This window comes from Monodelphis domestica, chromosome 2, assembly GCF_027887165.1.
Source record: "Monodelphis domestica isolate mMonDom1 chromosome 2, mMonDom1.pri, whole genome shotgun sequence".
NCBI lineage: Eukaryota > Metazoa > Chordata > Mammalia > Didelphimorphia > Didelphidae > Monodelphis > Monodelphis domestica.
Window position 1 is genome coordinate 202,432,234 of NC_077228.1, and position 17,981 is coordinate 202,450,214.

The 17,981-nt window shown below is 49.4% G+C and overlaps 1 protein-coding gene across 1 annotated transcript; it reads right to left on the bottom strand.

Annotated features, from left to right (window-relative positions):
• Positions 1-9,119: 9,119 nt before the first annotated feature.
• On the bottom strand, positions 9,120-14,451 carry DLX3 (distal-less homeobox 3). Its single transcript, XM_001367658.4, has 3 exons — positions 13,795-14,451; positions 12,628-12,818; positions 9,120-11,060 (listed from the first exon to the last, which is right to left on the bottom strand). The coding sequence occupies exons 1-3, from the start codon at positions 14,117-14,119 to the stop codon at positions 10,716-10,718; spliced, it is 861 nt and encodes a 286-aa protein (XP_001367695.1). The 5' UTR covers positions 14,120-14,451; the 3' UTR covers positions 9,120-10,715.
• Positions 14,452-17,981: the final 3,530 nt, after the last annotated feature.

Here is a 17,981-nt window from a genome sequence, read left to right on the forward strand (position 1 = left end):
TGCTATCATCATTATTATTATCTACAATATAGGTCAAAGCCTTTGACATAAGATCAGAAGACTTAGAGCTTTGGAAGCTGGTTCTATGAACTCCTTCCTTCCCACCTCTGATTCCTAAGCCTGTATTTCCCGTGACCCTATGAAGCTCTCTCTCCAAATCTCCCTTTACTCCATCCATCCCCCTCATCACTCTGCCACCTGAGGCAAGTCACCTTAATCCTTCTGGGCCATTGTCTTACTTGTTCAGGGAGGCACTGACTCTGGCCCTTGGGAGGGCTGGAAGGTGGGGTGTGGAAGGGGTGCCACACACATTGCATGCTATGGCTGTGTGCCCTTGGCATGTTGGGCAGGGCCCAGTGCTGTTTGCCAGGTGCAATGTGAACTTGCAGTGGGTGGGAGAATAGCTTTCCCCCCTCCCCACCCCAACATGCCCCCCCAGCCCCAGATAATCCCTCAGGGTGGAGCCTCAGCTCCTTACTTAGTCAGCACCTTTTGCAAATCCTGAATGAAGTTGCCCCAGGAAAAAAAAAGCCAAGGATCTGAGCATTCATGACCCCTCTCCTTTTGAGGCTCTCCCATTTTGGTCCTTCTGCCAGCCTAAACTCTCTTCCAGATCTCTCTTCCTTTCTCATCTAAGCCTTCTCCCTTTCATCTTTCAGGGCATCTCTGCACTATCTCCCACAATTCCTTCACACTCAGATGCCTTGTTCAACTTTCCCCAACCTTTCTTCCTCTTCCCCTTCTTTCTCACTTCCTCCTCCAGGAAGCCTAACCTGATTCAGTGCTATTTAAACTTTGATCTCAAATTTGTTCTCCATCCACTTATCACACCCTCAAACATAGTCCAGTGCTGACTCTTTTCAGTTCTTTTTGTTTTGTTTTAAAATATATATCTATTTGTTTGTTTGTTACATTAAAATTCCCTACTATCTTCCTTCTCCTCCCCCAACAATCTACTCCAGAGAAGGAATCATTTGACAAAAAGGTGTGTATAGATATAATATATATATAGAATAATTTCTTGCTTGTTTCTATTTATCAGTTCTTCCTCTGGAGGTGGACATATACAAGCCATTTTCAAACCATTTATCTGTTGTCCTATACATATCCCTTGCTTTCTGTGTGTCCAGTCTCCTCCTTCAGAATGAGAGTTTGTTTAGGGTGAGACCCACAACCCCTCCTTCAACTGAATGTTCTCTCACTTGTTGATATACCTCAAGGATCAATGGACTTTTCCATTTGATTTACAGATGAAACCTAAATGTGTGGTCTCCCTGGACCGAATGTGAGCTCTTTTGTCTTACTTTTCTTTTTAGAGTCCCAGTGTTTTGCATATAACAAACCTTTAATGGTTTCTTCCTTCCTTCCTTCCTTCCTTCCTTCCTTCCTTCCTTCCTTCGTTCCTTCCTTCCTTCCTTCCTTCCTTCCTTCCTTCCTTCCTTCCTTCCTTCCTTCCTTCCTTCCTTCCTTCCTTCCTTCCTTCCTTCCTTCCTTCCTTCCTTCCTCCCTCCCTTCCTTCCTTCCTTCCTTCCTTCCTTCCTTCCTTCCTTCCTTCCTTCCTTCCTTCCTTCCTTCCTTCCTTCCTTCCTTCTCTCCCTTCCTTCTTCCTTTCCTCCTTCCCTCCCTCACTTCCATCCTCCCTCTTCCTATCTCCTTCCCTCCTTTTCTCTTTTCCTCCCTCCCTCCCTCCTTTTCTCCCTTCTTCCTTTTCCCCTTTCTTCTCTCCCTTCCTTCTTTCTTTGCTTTTTCCCTCCCTTCCTCCCTCCCTCCCTCCCTCCCTCCCTCCCTTCCTCCCTTCCTTCCTTCCTTCCTTCCTTCCTTCCTTCCTTCCTTCCTTCCTTCCTTCCTTCCTTCCTTCCTTCCTTCCTTCCTTCTTTCCTTCCTTCCCAGAGCTCTGTCCACTAGGGGTACTTAGTCCAGAGTCTATAGATAAGCTACTGCCTTACTGTCCAAATTTTCTTTTGGGGAGCTGAAGCTTTTGGAACATAAATGGATTTCCTTCTCTGGCAAGGAGCAATATAAAGACTACTTCATTTGGATTCAGAAGGCCCGTCTTTAAATCATAGCTCTCCATTTCAGTTTCCATATGATCTTGGGCAAATGACCTCTACTTTCTTGGCCTCCATTTCTTCATCTGAAAGATGAAGATTCCTCTAGATAATTCCTGATGTTGCTTATAGCTCTAAATTCAGATTCTCCTGTGTTTGCCAGTTTTTAAAATTTCATTTCCCATTTTGGGTGACTGTTGGGGATCTCTTGATTGGGGTCTTTGGCCTCCCTTCCTCCATTAACACAATCTCTATCACTATGACCACTCCAGCTCACACTCTGAATACTCTCTATTCTCAAATTTTTCATGTGTGTTTGTGAATATCACTCATGTTCTCTATCCTCAAATGTCTGATAGGAGGGAGAAGAAGAAGCCCTGATGCTAAGAGAGGTCTCTTTCAAAAGGCATGGAGATCCAGGAATCCTTCCTTCTAACTATTCCTACCAGAATATCGAAGTGGGAAAAACAATGGATTTTAGAGCCTTGAGGATCTGGATTCCAATCCTTGTTCTGCTACCTACTATCTGTGGGACCCTGGGCAAGTCATCTAACCTTTCTGAGCCTTAGTTTCTTTGACTGAAAGTTAAGGCCATTGTATTTAACCCTTCCAGTTTGGGATCTATGAGCTTATGACCTTGAAAAGGTCATTTTACTTTCTTCTACTTAAATTTTCTCATCTAAAAAATGGGTCAGTGATACTTTCCCTCCATTTTGGACCTTGGATTTCCTCACTCAAGGGAGCTCCCTATGTGAAAACTTTTCTCCATGAATGCAGATCAGTAACTTTTCTGTAACTTACAGTTTTAAAAAGTTGCCCGGGAAATAGAAAGGGGTTTAAGTGACTCAGCCAGGGTCACGTAAGAAGGATGTGTCAGAAGTAAGACATGAACTCCAAGGTTGGCTCTCTCTCCATTATGCCATCCTGACTCCCAATGATACATGCACCCTATAAATGTTGTCACATTACATAAGCCATCTAAATGTCTTGTATCATCATGGCTTCAGAGTTCCTCAGGGACTCTGGCACTCCAGGTGCCCAGACAGTCCCTATTCACCCCAAATCCCTGAGCTTAGCCTTGGAGCCCTTAGAGCTTTGGAAAGGACCCATCCCAGCTCCCAGCACCCAGTCTCTGCTAATGATGAAGATTCCCAGGGAAAAGGGGAATGGAGGAATGAAATTTGGATCATGGGCAAAGGGCTTGGGTTCAGGCACTCTGAATTACCCATACCTGGGGCATGATGGGACAGAAAAAGGCATGTTTGCTTTGCTTAGCCAGTGCCCAAGTTTGTCTGGCTACCCCCTTAGATGTGAGTCCCACTCCGACTTCATGTTGTTTCCCCTGGGTCAGAGTGAATTCCCAATGCCCCCTTTACCCTCTAGACTCCCTGAGGCTGGGAAAACTGATCTCCAAGCACTCTTTCAGCTTTTGTGTCTTTGGGTACTAGGCTGTCCTGGTAGTTAGTAAACAGCTTATTAAGATGATTAGTGTGGTGCAATTAGAGATGGGAAAACAGAGGCCAGAGTGCTGGTAGGGGTTCCCCACCCCCCATGGATGCAATGCTCCCCCAAGGGCAGGTTGATGCAACGCAGACTGGCACAATCAGCCAGGGTAGAGACCCACATTCTGGAAAGGGAGTAAACTGAGGGTCCCAGTCACAATTGCCAAGCTCCCAAGAAGCAAGAGCTCTGAGTGGTTTCACCCCAGAGGCCCAGCCCCAGCTCAGAGAGGACAGCTCTAGAGGCATTATCATGACAGAACATGTATTTTGTGGGAGGGATGATGGGTGGTCCTGGATGCTGAAGTTTAAACAAGAGGAAGAGGTCTACAAGACCACTTTGGAGTGGGAAGATTGGGACCCCATCTACCAGAGGACTTTGCCTGGCAGTAATGCTGGGGTCTTGCAGTGGCCAAAAGCATTGCCTCTTAAAGCTATTCTGGTGCTGACCTGACCCTGAGGGAACTTTCCCAATTGACAGATTTAGGGACTCTCAGTCCATCCTCTCTGCTCCCTAGGGCCTTGCCACTGCATCCAAATTGGGGAGGTGTGTATTTCTTTGGTTACACCAATTCATTTTTAATAGCCAGAGTCCTGTTGAGCCCTATATTTAAACCCCATGTATGAGCTGGGGTCAGTAGTTAGAATGAAGGGAGGGGGTCATGGTGGTACATGATAAGAAGAGGAATGGAGGATGCTTGAAGAGAGTTTCCTTGAACCCGTCCTCAGCAAATCTCTTCCCAGGGTACTGCCCTCATTGGATTCAGGGTATAGGCTACCAGACACTGGTTACTGGGGGACTGGGCTGGGTCCTTTCCAAAGTTGGATCTCTCTCTCTCTCTCTCTCTCTCTCTCTCTCTCTCTCTCTCTCTCTCTCTCTCTCTCTCTCTCTCTCTCTCTCTCTCTCTCTCTCTCTCTCTCTCTCTCTCTCTCTCTCTCTGTCCCTCCCTCCCTCCCTCCCTCTCCCTCTCTTTCTGTTTCTCTCTATCTCTCAGTCTCTGTCTCTGAGTCTCTCTCCTTTATGGAAATTGTAGATTTAGACCTAGAAGAGAACTTAAAGGTCTTCACATCCAGCCTCTCCATTCTGTAGATGACAAAGCTGAGACTCAGAAAGGGCAAGTGACTTTCTCAAGGTCACACTGTAGTAAAGCTGGTATTTGAGCTTTGTTCTCTTGAGTCTAGGTCCAAGGCTTTTTCAGTAGTATGTGATAAGTGGGAAATTCGATTTGATTCAATAATTCAGTAAATGTTAATGAAGCACCTACTATGTGTCAGGAACTGTACTTAGCACTGGGATACAACTGAAGAAAAGAAAGGACACTCCCCCTGCAATCTTCTAGGAAGCATAATGTACCATGGGGGGGGGGGGAAGGAATAGCAGCGACTTAGATTCCCAAATATGGTACCAGGAGAGAGAGTCTGGGGTTGGGTAGCCCAGGCTGAATGAAGGTGTGATATGGAGGGGAGGGACTTTCTCACCCAAAGGGAAGGATGTCCCAAGGCCACAGGACTCATGCCTGGCTGCCTGCTTATTGGCTAAGCTGTAGGGGGAATTTTTTTCTAGTAAGAGTTTGGATGGGACCGCCATGGAGGTCCCTTCTGATAAACTTCTGTGACATCCCTGATGCTGCCAGAGAGATACTATCTCTCTACTCTCACGAGGGGGTGGGGATGGTCTCTCCTTGTGGCGACCAGCCTGGTCCCCTGAACATGTAGGAGGCAACAGGTGTGGCCCAGGAGGGTCAGGCCTGGGGAACTGGGCATTCATCCCTCTGGCCTCCTCAGCATCCCAGGGGCATTTGCCAATGGCTGCCCCACCCTCCTCAGCCCTGGCCTCCTGCCAGTCCCTATAGCAGGGGTGTGCCCCCCATCCCCATCTGAGCTTCTGTCTAGCCCCCTCCCCACTACCTCTGCTCTTCCCTGTGGTCCCTGCCCTTCCCCCACAAGGATGCTTGGGGGTGGTGGTGAAGAGAAGCTGGTCAGGCAGGCTTGGGGGAAGGGAGGAGGAGGAGGAAGAGGAGGAGGAGGAGGAGGAGGAGGAGGAAAGGGAGGTCATGGGGTGGGGCTGACCCCAGCGGGAGGTCACCGGGGCTGTTAATCCAGACTGACTGCGGGCCCTGGGATGTGCAGGGAGGTATTAGGGAGTTTACAACATCCTTTCATCCTGCAGGCTGCCTACCCGCCCTCTCCTCCTTTCTTTCTTTTCCTTTCTTTCTTTCTGCCTTTTTTTTTTCATTCCCTCCCTTTGCTGGCAGCCCAGCCCTAATAAAATACAGTGTCTCCAGCAAGTCTGCCCGCCTGCCGCCTCACTGCTGCTCCCACCCGCCTGCACGCAGCCCTCAAACCAAACTGCTCCACTCAAGCCCCGCCTGGCAGCTGCCACCTTAACCCTTGCCAACCCAGCCTGGGGAGGGCCTGGGACCTCCTTCCCTCCTGCCACTCCCCGAAGAGGGTCCTTCGGGGCCCATCTCAGAATTCAGAATCCTTCCCTGTGTGTGCCCCAGTCCACGTGTGTCCATTGAAGAGGATGACTGCAAAGGGTCCTTCTAATCAGAAAATTATTTTTTAAAATAATTAATTAATTTAAAAATGGGGGAGGGGTCAAATACTTTTCCAAGTTTACATGATTCATGCTCTCTCCCTCCCCCTTCCTAGAGCTGACCAGCAATTCCACTGGGTGGTACATGTATTATCACTCAAAATCTATTTCCATATTATTCATTTTGTAACAGTAATCTTTGAAAATCAAAGCCTCAAATCATGTACCCATTTAAACAAGTTAATCATAAAATTCTATAGTGTATGTGCGACGTGGTGGGGTTTCTTGGGGTTCATGTGGACATTTATATGTGAGGCTGTTACATTTCCGTGATTCTTGCCTGTACGTTCCTATGTGGATACGTGTCTCGTGCTCAGCCTCTCTGTGTGCTGGTGTGAGGTTGTCCCTTCTCTGGTGTTTGTCCAGGTGTTTCTACATCCTCTTCTGTGATGTCATGTATGTGCACATGTGTGTGCTTCTGCGTCAAGCCATGTGCTGTTCTCTCTGGTGTGTTTGTGATGTTATGTGTGTGATCTGCAGAGTTTGAATCTCTATCAGCTCTCTGCTTGCTGTTTCTCTTGGGGGGGGGCCGGTGTAATGTTGGTGGTGTCCCTCAGGTTTGTGTGTACAGCCATAACTACATGTGAGGCTATTAACCTTCATTATTTCTTGTTCACATGTTTCTCTGTGTGTGTCTCATGTATCAACATCTCATTTATCTGTTGTGTTTCTACCTCTGTGTGTATGATAAGGTTATTCCCTGGGGTTTGTGTATGCACCCCCTCCCACCTACGTGTGAAATTGTTAATTTTGTTTTTTAAATTTTAGTAATATTTTATTTTCTCAATTACACATAATAACAATTTTCAACACATTTTCCAAACGTATAAGATCCAAATTATCTTCCTCGGAGCCTGTTAACTTTCCAGATTTCTTATCAGGATGTTTCTATGTGTATGTGTGTTTTCTATATCAACATCTCATTTATCCAATGTGTTTCTATATCTACATGCATGATACCACATGTGATATGGTGGTATTCCTTGAGATTTATGTGCACATCCATGTGTAATGTGAGGCTGTTAATGTTCCATGTTTTGTCTGTATGTTTCCATGTGTGTATCTCATGTATCAACATCTCATTTATCCTGTGATTTTATATCTGCATGCATGATGACATATATGTGATATGGTGGTGTTCCTTGGGATTCATGTGCACATTCCCATCTACATGTGAGGGTCTTTTTTCTCTTAATTTTTGTTATATTTTATTTTCTCAAGTACATGTAATAATAATTTTCAACACAAAATTGATGAACTTAAAAGATCCAAATTGTCTCCCTTGGAGCCTGTTAACTTTCCAGGTTTCTTGTTGGGATGCTTCTATATGTATGTGTGTCTTTTATATCAACATCTCATCTATTGGTGTTTGTACACATGCATGTATGATGACATGCGTGTACACACAGGTGTCTGCATTTACATGTCCATTGGCTCTCTGCTGCTGTTTCTCCTGAGTGTTTCTGACTATACGTGTGTCCTTCGGCATGTTTGCTTTCCAAAGTGTGTTGATGAGCTCCCACATGTGAATGAGCCTGGCAGGGTCCTGCTGCTTGGTTTGTGTTTCTGCGGACATTCGTGGCCCCCTAGATGTTTGCATGAGAGGTGGATGGCTGTGGTCCTTGGCGCACGCGCCTCTGGGATGCTGTGTTGGTGAACTGTGAATCTGGGTGAACTCAGAGCTTCTCGGTCCAGCTGCACAGCTTCCTCTGAAAGGCCCCAGAGCTTGGGGGCTGAGAAGGGTGGAGGTTATGTTGTGGAGGAAGCGGGGCACCCAGCCAGCCCAGAAGACTGAGAGGTGGGAAGTGGAGAGGCCAGCAGTCCAGGACCGGGTAGCTCGGCAGGGAGAGGGCTCTGAGTCAGGGCTTGGTTCTCTCCCGGGGAAGGTAAACACGGAACCCACCCGCCTTCAGACATTAGGTCGTTTGTTTATCTCACGTCACCCTCACCATCCCCATCCCCAGCCCAAGTCCCATTTGCCTGGGGGCCCTGCCAGCCAGGGAGGAGGTGAGGGGAGCCCAAGAGGGTGCCCCCCCATCTTTAGTGCCTCTCCTCCAAAATCTGGGGCCTAGCTTGGCCCCCAGAGCAGCCCTTTGAGATGCAGGGGGTGAGGGGCTCTGGGTGGGGAATGCCTGTGTAAGCATGTCGGTCAGGAGCCAGAGATCAAAGACCAGCAGCCCTCAGGTGACCCTGCAGGCAGCAGAGCAGAGGCAAGCTGCCTGGCAGGGGACGCCACGCTGAGTGGAGTCCCTGGGGCCCTGCCTGCCCAGGGCATCCGCCTGGCACCAGGAGGTCAGAGAGAAGAGGGAGCCGGGCAAACACAGGCTTTACCTACTACTTTACTGAACTTGCTACTTGTGTGGCCGTAGAAACAGCCCTTTGCTTCCCTCCATTTTCTTATCTGTAAAATAGGTGAAGATTAGAGCAGAGATTTTTAACTTGGGGCCCACAGGCCAGTGAGTAGATTTTGGGGGGGCTGTGAATTTGGATGGGAAAAAGTTACATCTTCATTTTCATTAACTTCCAGTAGAAATACAGCCATTCCTTAGATTACACTTTGTTAAAAATACCTCTGACCAGGGGTCCAAATACTTCACCAGGTTACTAAGATATCTATGACACAAGAAAAGGTTAAGAATTCTGGACCTACATGATCTTGAACCCCCTTTCAGCTCTAAAGTCTATATCCTATTAAATGTGTGACCTCACGTACTGCCCTACCCCTCCACCCCCCAATACTGGACCTGGCCGTCCATCATGCCTCAGTTTTGCTCTGCTAACAGTCCTTCAAAATGGGGGTGGGTGGGGGGGTGAGGGGTTCTGGGGGGGCAGAGGCATACTAATATTCAAACCACCTTCCCAAGCTGGCTCAAGCTGGAGACCATCAGCTCTGTAGTCTAGGGACTGAGTCCTTCTTTATCCCCAAATCTCCCTTCCCACCGTCCCAGTGGGCTAGTGGCTAAGCCATGAGCCTTCAGATTCAATTTTTTTATTAATATCAGATATAAAGATGGGTCCAGTAAGAAAGCACAAAGGAAGAGAATAGTATGTCGGAGGGAAGGGGTAGAATAATGGGGGAACTGGCCAGGGCCATGCTGTCTCCTGGAGTGGGATTCCCAGAGACCTGCATATCTCCCAGCCTTCCCACCCATCCCTGCCCCAACCAAACCAAAATCCACCAGGAGCCAACAACCCTGTTTCTCTCAGTTCTACACACAGCAAGATTTGAACAGGAGGGAAGTCACATAAATAGGAAACCACGGCAGGGAGGAGGTGGCTTCTCTCTCTTTTAAAAAAATATCATATATATACTATATATATATATATATTTAGCTAGAGTATTTGGGTCCCCCCCCCCTTTCTTTGATGTTTCACCACAGTAAGAGTCAGAGGAGAGATGGCTTCTTGGGGTCCCTTGGGGGTAGGAGCAGTCCCAAGGTATCCCCAGCCGAAGAGGAAGGAGCTGAGCTGTCCTTATTCCCATCCCATCCCCCCTTTCTTCCCTCTCATTGGGCATTTTCCAGCCCAGTTGAGCTGGGAGGAATTTGTTTCCTCTGACACCCAAAAGGGGATGGCGGTTACTTTTTCTTGGTGGCTGGTTTTCTTCATGACTTGAGGTTTGGGGGCTAAAAATCACCAACTTACTGGAGGAGGGAGAGATGAAGTAGGAATGTGGGAAGAGAAGGCGAACTCAAGAGGGGAGTTTGGTCCTATTTCTTAACAATGCCCTTCGTTTTCTAGTTTTCAACAGCTTTTAGACCAAAGTTGTGCAAAGTTCTGTACACTGAAAGGGAAACACAGCCCTGGGGAAGTCAGTTCGAGAACCCCTAGGAGAAAAGGGATTCTAGATGAAAAAGAACCGCTTGGCAGGTCCCCCTTCTTTAAGGCCACAAATAATCAGTCTTTTCCCGGCTTGGGAATTTTCTTTGGTTTAGCTCCCAATTCTAATCTGGGGGCTGAGGGAGGTGGAGAAGGACAGGGGGACCGAAAGAGCCTTCACCCGTTCCTCCTAGCCTTCTTTCCAAGGAAGTTAATTAAATGGTCTTTCGAGGCCTGGTAGGGAGGAGCAAGTAAACTGAGGAGAATGAGGTCTGACTGTGAGCCAGAATCTCCCAACCGCCTTGCCAATACCTCCAAGCACTCTCTCTACCTTGCCCTTCCCTCTTTACATCCCCAAAGTCTCTAGTCCAGAGAAACGAGGCAAGTATCAAATCCTACAAGATGGGAAACTCCCAAAGCCTGTCCAGATTCGTCCAGGGAAGATACTGTCCCAGCTGAGTACAATGCGCCCCAACATCTGGGTGGCCAGGTACAACATGGCAGGGGTAACAGGGAAGAGAGTATGGGAAATCCTGGGTTCCTATAAAGTTGTTCAGGAAGAACCGAGACCCCTGAAGAAAGGGGGTAGTCTAGAGAGATTGGGGAGCTTCTCCCTACCCCTTTCACTCCTTGTTGATTTCCTGAGTTTCGGCCATGACAGATGCTCCTCTGGCTCAGTCCTGGGTCGTCCTTTGTTGGTAGTGGGTGGGGAGTCTGGGTTCCCCCAGGATCCCAGAACAGGGTTCACCCTCAGTACACAGCCCCACTATTAGGTGGGGGGCCAGGAGAAGTGTGATGCAGGGTGGCAGGCGGAGGGGGCTGCTGTAAGTGAGGTCCGCTCAGGTTCTGAGTATGATACCAGGAATTGGTGGGGTCGTCCAGGTAGCTGGGGGAGGCGCTATAGGGGAGCGGTGGGGGTAGTTGGCTTCGGGCTGGGGCCGAGGTGCTGTGGGAAGAGGTGTCCCAGAGGGCTGGAGAGGGGGGAGAGTTGCAAGCCATGGAATCGCTGTTGTTAGGGCTGTGCTCCAGGGGTACCTCCCCATTTTTGTAGAGCTTCTTAAACTTGGACCTACGATTCTGGAACCAGATTTTCACCTGGAACAGAGAAGAGGGATCAGTTAGCGTGGAGTGGAGAAGAGGTGGGACGGGGACTGAATTGAAACAGCGGCATTCTCTCTCATATCAGATACCCCTAAGTGCTCAGAGATACACAGATAAAAACACACCTACCTACATCTACAGGCACAAATACCACCCCCAAGCCCCTGCAGCTATATACACAGAGAAAAACATAGACACATTGAGAGAAATTCAGCCATACGAGCACAAATATGTGGGGATTCAAGAATTATTCATGATGAGGTGACTTGGGGACCCTTATTTGTCTCTCCCAGCCTCAGGGGGCAGGTGAACAGTGCTCCCCAAATTTCCCCTCTGGCATCCCCCCTCCCCTGCCCTGACACTGCTCCCCACCCCGTGACACTGACACAAACAATGAATCAGCTCTCTCACTGGGTGACCCAGATTCCCAGCGGCTGGGCCCCACGCAGCGTCCCACCTGTCAACACCATGAGGGAGCCAGGCGTCCCGCAACCCTCCCCTCAGGGGCGCCCTGCTGCTGCCAGAATAGGTTGGGAAGGGCCCTGAAAGTCCCTGGGTCTCCCTGGGGCCTGTTGAGGGGGTATTAGAACTATGCAGGGAGCTTTGCAGCCCAGTCTCTGAAACATGGCAGCTTCCTTGTCTTTTTCCACCAGTCTCTGGTTCCTACCCTGGGTTTTCGGGGGGCAAGGGCAACATAGCTCAATCAGCCAGCAGGAGGTATTTCTGGGGCCTGGAGCTAGAGGTTCCCTTTTCTGTACAATAACAGTGTGGTTTGCTGGTCAACTCCCCCCCCCCCAAAAAAAAAACCCCCACCAAACCCAGTGAGTCAGAGAGGACTTGAGTTCAAGTCCTGACTTTGTCCTTTACTACCTATGTGACCTTAGGAAAGTCACAGCATTTTTCTAGAGTTCAGTGTCCTCATTTGTAAAATGAAGGAGTTGGACAACATGAATTCTAAATACTTCTTCACCATATATCTATGATAAGCCAAGAATGGATGGAGGGCCCAACAGAGGGCCTCTGTGACAATCTATCTATTGGGTACATACAAGAACACAGCTACATGCGTGTAGTAGGCATAGTTGTACTGTTCCGTACGCACACAATAGATATATGCACACTCGTGCACGTATTCATCCAACCTAGGGAATGTCTTGGAATGGACTTTGGCCAGGGAGCTCCTGGGGAATTCTTGGATCAAATTCTGAGGGGAGAGTGATAGAAATGTCTGCTGGGGGGCAGTCCCATCCCCTCATGGTTTTTGTTCCGTGTCAAAGGTTCCCACATGCAAAAACTCGAATCTGAATGTTCCTTCTAATACTAACAGGAAAGCCCCAAATGCCAGGACAGACGCTGTTCCCTCATCCCCTCGGGAGTTAAGAATGGGAAGGGCCGTCCACCATAGACCTCCACGCTTCAATGGCTACGGCCGGGACATCGGCCCCTCTTTTGTGAGGGCACCCCGCCCCCATTCTGGGTGCCCAAAGGTGAAAGCCAGAAAGCAGGAACGTCTCAAGACGAGAAAGCGGCCGCTTTGGGGATTTGCAGAGTGAAGCCTTACTTGGGTCTGGGTGAGGCCCAGTTGGGCAGCCAGCTCGGCCCTCTCGGGAAGTGCCAGGTACTGGGCCTTCTGGAAGCGGCGCTGTAAGGCTGCCAGCTGGTAGCTAGAGTAGATGGTTCGAGGCTTCCTGACCTTCTTGGGCTTCCCATTCACCATTCGGACCTCCGGCTCCGGCTCCTCCTTTACCGACACTGTGGGGGGGAGGGAGGGAGGGAGGACCGTGGGTCAGCCTCCAGGGATCCCTCATTGCCCACTTCTAACTCCCTCTTGTGTGCTGCCCCCACTCCCTTCTTCCCCAGCTCCTGAGCCCCTGTGCACCCGGGCTGGGCAAAATGAGCACCCAAGGGAAGGAGTTGGGGCTCCGGTGAGGGCTGGGGCCAGGCCGGGCTGAGTTCCCAGACTTGGGCTGGGCCCCAGGGCCGCCCACAGCTCCGAGCTCCCCATCCCGTCTGGGTGTCTCTCCAGCTGAGCAATCTACCCGTGGCTGGGTGTCTCTCGGGCTCGCCCATAACTAGTTTTACAGTATGTATCTTCCTTCTCCCTCACCCTTTTCTGTAGTCTTTTTGGAAACTCCGGCCACTTTCTTTCCCCATCTCACAAGTCTCTCTTGCCCCACTCCTTTCTGGTCTCTTTCTGTTCTGGGTTCTGGTTTCTTGTTTTGCTCAATCTCTACCCCTCTACCTCTCCTTTTCCAACGCCATCTCACGGTAGTTCATCTTTTCTGTCTGCTTTCCCCTTTTAAGTTGCCCTCTCTCTGCCTCTGGTTTCCATTTCTTTTTCTTCTCTTTCTGTCTCCCTTACCTCACGATTTCTCTTTCTTTTTCCTTCCTCCTTTTCCTCTTTTCTTCTCCCCATGGTTTGTTTCATTTCTTCTTTAAATCTTTCTCTTCCTGCTCTCCCCATGACCCTCATCTACCTCCCTTCTTTCTACATGAACCCTTTTCTTTCAGACTAATTTCTTGGCGCCCCGAGGAAACATCCAGTTGATCTCCAGAGCTACTACTTCTGTTCATCTCATGGGCTCCCTGACCCCCACCATTTTCACTTGTTTAACCCCACTCCTATCGCCCACTCCCCCACAAAGCAGTAGGCGCTCAGTTCTAGCTCTGGGCAGTGTATTTCCTCCGCCCCGGGGCTAGATCGCCTCTGGATCGTATCCCCATTTACCTGGATCCTGGGCTGGCAGCGGCTGCTCCCGGTAAGCCCCATATTGCCTATAGGAGGCTCCATAGGTATATTCCGACTTGGGCGAGTAGGCGCCAGTGCCTGCGAGCCCATTGAGATTGAATTGGTGGTGGTAGGCGTAAGGATTCACCGCCTGACCATAAGGTTGGCTAGTGTAGTAGTCGTGCTGCGGTGCACTGTAGTAGCCCAGGTCCGTGACGGAAGACTCGGGGAGAGTGGGGGAGTCCTTGGAGCCAGCATGGCAGCTGAGTGAGCTGGAGATGTCCGTGAGGATGCTGCTGAGCTTGCGATCGAAGGAGCCACTCATCGCTGCTGGCTGACTGGCGCCGAGCCACCCCCGAGGTGGCTGCAACCCGGGGCGAGCGAGAGCGGGGGAGGAGAAGAGGCGGAAAAGGGGGGTGGGAGGGCCTGGGGTCGTGAATGGAAGGGGAGGGAAAGGGAGGCGGGGGCCTCTCTGTCGCGGGTCTCCGGGGGAGGAGGAGGCCGAGGGGGCTCTCAGACCATCGCCTGCTCTGGCCGACGTTAGGTGCCTCTCTCGTCCCGCGTCTCAGCCAAATGCTGCCAGCTCCGCCCGGCCGGCTGGTTATGGGCTTAATTGTGGAGTCAGGGAGGGTGGATGCTGCTCGCTGATTGGCTGCAAGTATTGCCTTGAAGGCAAAACACTTCTGTGTCTCTCTGTGTGTCTCTCTCCCTGCCTCTCTCTCCCACTCTTTGTTGTTACCCTAAACATATATATACACACGCCCCTAACTTCTCCTGTCAGTCTTGCCCCCCCAACTCAGAAATGTTATGTCGACTTTTGGGGAGGCTTAATAAAGGAGCTGGAAAGTGGGGTAGAAGAGGGCAGGGGAATGGGGTTTGAGAGCCCCCCAAATGACCACGTGTGCCTCTGACTGTGGGCTTGATTGTGTGTGGGGGTGGGGTGGGAGGTGGGGGGAAGGCAGAGTCCCTGTGTGATGTGCTTGTGGCTGTATACACTTATACATATAGTGTATCCACAACCAAGTGTTTATGTGCATGCATGTGCAAATTGAAGGCAGCCAAATGTGAGGGAAAAGTCTACAGAAAACAGACCCACTACAGCTCTAGGGAACAGGTGGACCTTCTAGGTTCTGGAGAATGAGGAGAAAAACCTTGATGAGGAGAAGTAGAATGTATAGTGTCCTATGTGAGGTGGGGGGAGATCACAGGATCATAGATGTAAAACTGGAAGCACTCTCAAAGTTCTACCTAGTCCAACCCTTCATTTTACAGATGGTGAAACTGAGGCTCAGGTAGGTTAAGTGGATTTCCTAAGGTCACACTGATTGTATTTGAGGTATAGGGTTTCTGAAGAAATAATAATGGGAGGAAAAGATGCTACTGGAGAAAGTCAGTGGAAGCAGAGGTTAGAAAAGGCAGTAGAGTCTACTTAACTTGTGTGGTTGTAAAAGGGTAGATATTGGGATATTTAACTGTTTGTTGTTTGCATTTCTGGAGCCATTGTAAATCTAGACTGTGTCCATTTATGGGGTACCCTAAAATCGCTTTAAGTCAATAAAGCTAAAAGCTTTAATAATTAAAGCTATACCAGTATTTTGGGGGCACTTGGTTTATGGCAAGTGAGTCTGCAGGGTTGGCACTGTTTCTGGTTTGCTTCAGGAGGTGTAGATAGGTGTTAGTGAGTATTGGTCCTGGTGGTATGTATCTGCCCCTGGTTTAGTGCTTGGGAGTGGGTGCCTGTATCTATCTAGCTAGGTGCATGGGGCATGAAGATGGGTATGTAGTGTGTGGATTTGTGAAAGTGAAAGGGAAGGTGGGCATCAGTAGGGAAGAACCTTGTGTTACTAGGTGCAAGTTAGTGGGAGTAAAGTTTATGTATTTGTCTGCTTGTATACCCAGAGATTTGGACACCTAGATTTGGCTCGTGTGGATACTGATGTGTATATTTGTATGTATCTGCCTAGGTGCACGTATGATCTCCCGATCTTTTCCCAAACTCATTTTGCCTGAAGGTACGACCTAAGCCCCAAACTCCTTCCTTACTCACTACCTGACCTACTAAAGAGTCCTTCTTTCCCATTCCCACAGCCCAGTGACCCCTCAGCTCTCCACGATTTCAGGGACATGACTCCCCCTACTCCATCCAATAGGGTGGGAGTTCTAGAGCGTTCTGAAACCATGAGACTTGGAAATATTCTCTTCTTATTTCCTTCTCCCCCAACCGTATCTCCTTCCACCCCAATCCCCCCTAAAACTCTAAATTTCCCCATCCCTTAACCTATCTTCACCTCAATAATCGACGCTGGGAAGTCGCAGGAGCGCGCAGTGCAACCCCGCCACCTGCTGGTAGTTCTTAGGTACTGCACCTCAGCGAGGGCCCTCGGTTCCCTACCCAAAGTTGGGGATGGAGGGAGTCTCCGTCCTGCATCTTTGGGTCTGGAGCATGGCAGGGTTGGGGGTAGGTAGGAGTTGCAATAGGTTTTAAAAGCTCAGTTCCCTTCATGTAGAAAGATGGGGAGAGGGCTTCATGACTTCCTCCGTCTCCTCCGAGAGATCTAGACAAAATATCTATTGGGAGGAAATAGTTTCAAAGTGCTTGGAGATCTTCCTCTGTCTGTCTGTCTGTCTGTCTGTCTGCCTGCCTGCCTGCCTGCCTGTCTGTCTGTCTCTCTCTCTCTGTTTCTGTCTGTCTGTCTGTCTCTTTCAATAGAGAGAAATAGTTCAGAAACGGAAGGGGGACGAGCCTCAGCTTTTAGGCCAGAGGGGCAGGGGATTGCTCCCCTTTCCCTGGGGCAGCCTGCTGCGTGGGAAAGGTGGGGGCGCGGGGAGTGGGAGTGGAAACGGTATCTGTCTGTCTATCTCCGCGTCCCCCCAGCGCCTATCGCCCGCCACTCGAAGCCCGTGGCGAGGCGAGTTTCCACCCGCTCGGGGTGCCCTCTGTTCTGCTGCCAACTGGGCGCCAAGGGAGCCCGGGGCGATGGGGGAGGGGGGAGGGCATAGGGTGCGGCGCAGTTTCCCCTCCCCGGGAACTTGGATGAGTAGGGAGTTAAATAACGTACCGAGGTTTGGGACGGAGCAGGGCGGGTGGTGGTTTGGGTAAGGGGAAAGGGCGTGATTGGGGTGCATTCTGAAGCCCCCACAACCTGGAAAAAAGAGATAGTTAACAGGCAGCTTTCTTGGAGGGCTCTAGGGCCGCCAAGGTCTAGAAAAGAAGGAACAAGGGGTTCAAGTCTCAGATTCTCCCTTCCATAGGATTATGGAGGAGATTGGAAGGATCCTTGGATACAGAATCGAAGGAACTTAGAAATCATCTCATTCAACCCCTCTCATTTTATAGATGAGGAAACTGAGACCCAGAGAGAAAAGAATGACTTGTCCAAGGTCACATAGCTAATAAGCAGGCATAAACAACTGAGATTAGGCCCACTGACTCCAAACCCATTCTTTCCTGTCTATTATATATCTGCCTGGGTGAATGTACAGATCTCTCCATCTTTTCCCAAACTCATTTTTGCCTAAAGGTGAAATCTAAGCCCCAAACTGGCCCCTCTATAACTAGGTACCCCCATCTAGCTGCCCTTCTCTGTTAAAGAATCCTTCTAGCCCAGTTTTTGGATGTGAGGAATAAGAGTGAATTCCCTGTCTTCCTACTAATCCACCCAGCATGATACAACTGTCCAGATTAAATAGGCCTGGACTGTAGAATCAGGGACCCAAATGAAACCTATGTTAATATTTTTATTTTTATGGCACTTTAAAGATCTGTGATTGTATACTTTCATTGAGGAGGGCCATGTTTCCTTCACTTTTTTTCCATGGAAGATCACATTCATCAGCTGGTAGCCAACTTTCAAATGATAAGCACCTCTGAAGCGAGCAAGTTAGCCCTCCAATGACAGTCTCTGCCTACCTAGCCTGTACTCAAAGCCTTTCATGTTTGGCAGGACCTGCCAGAGCTTGTCTTCTGTTGGCACAGCCTCCTAGGCACGGAGAAGGATAGGCAATGGCAGTGGACAGGATGGTGGGCTCAGAGCAATGAATAAGCTCTACCTGTCCTAGTTCATAGCACATGCCCACTTAATGTACCATTTGTGCCCACTCATCTATGTACCTGATTGCCACTTTTTTGTTTTAGAATTGAAACTTAGACAGAAGGTAAGGGGAAAGAAAGAAAGAAAGGAAAAAAG

Excerpts from the sequence above, each read along its gene's own strand:
- DLX3 (XM_001367658.4), bottom strand. The coding sequence starts at position 14,119 with ATGAGTGGCTCCTTCGATCGCAAGCTCAGCAGCATCCTCACGGACATC. Across the intron at positions 12,819-13,794 it reads GCTGCCAGCCCAGGATCCAG|TGTCGGTAAAGGAGGAGCCG; the intron begins GTAAATGGGGAT and ends TCCCCCCCACAG. Across the intron at positions 11,061-12,627 it reads TGGGCCTCACCCAGACCCAA|GTGAAAATCTGGTTCCAGAA; the intron begins GTAAGGCTTCAC and ends TCTCTGTTCCAG.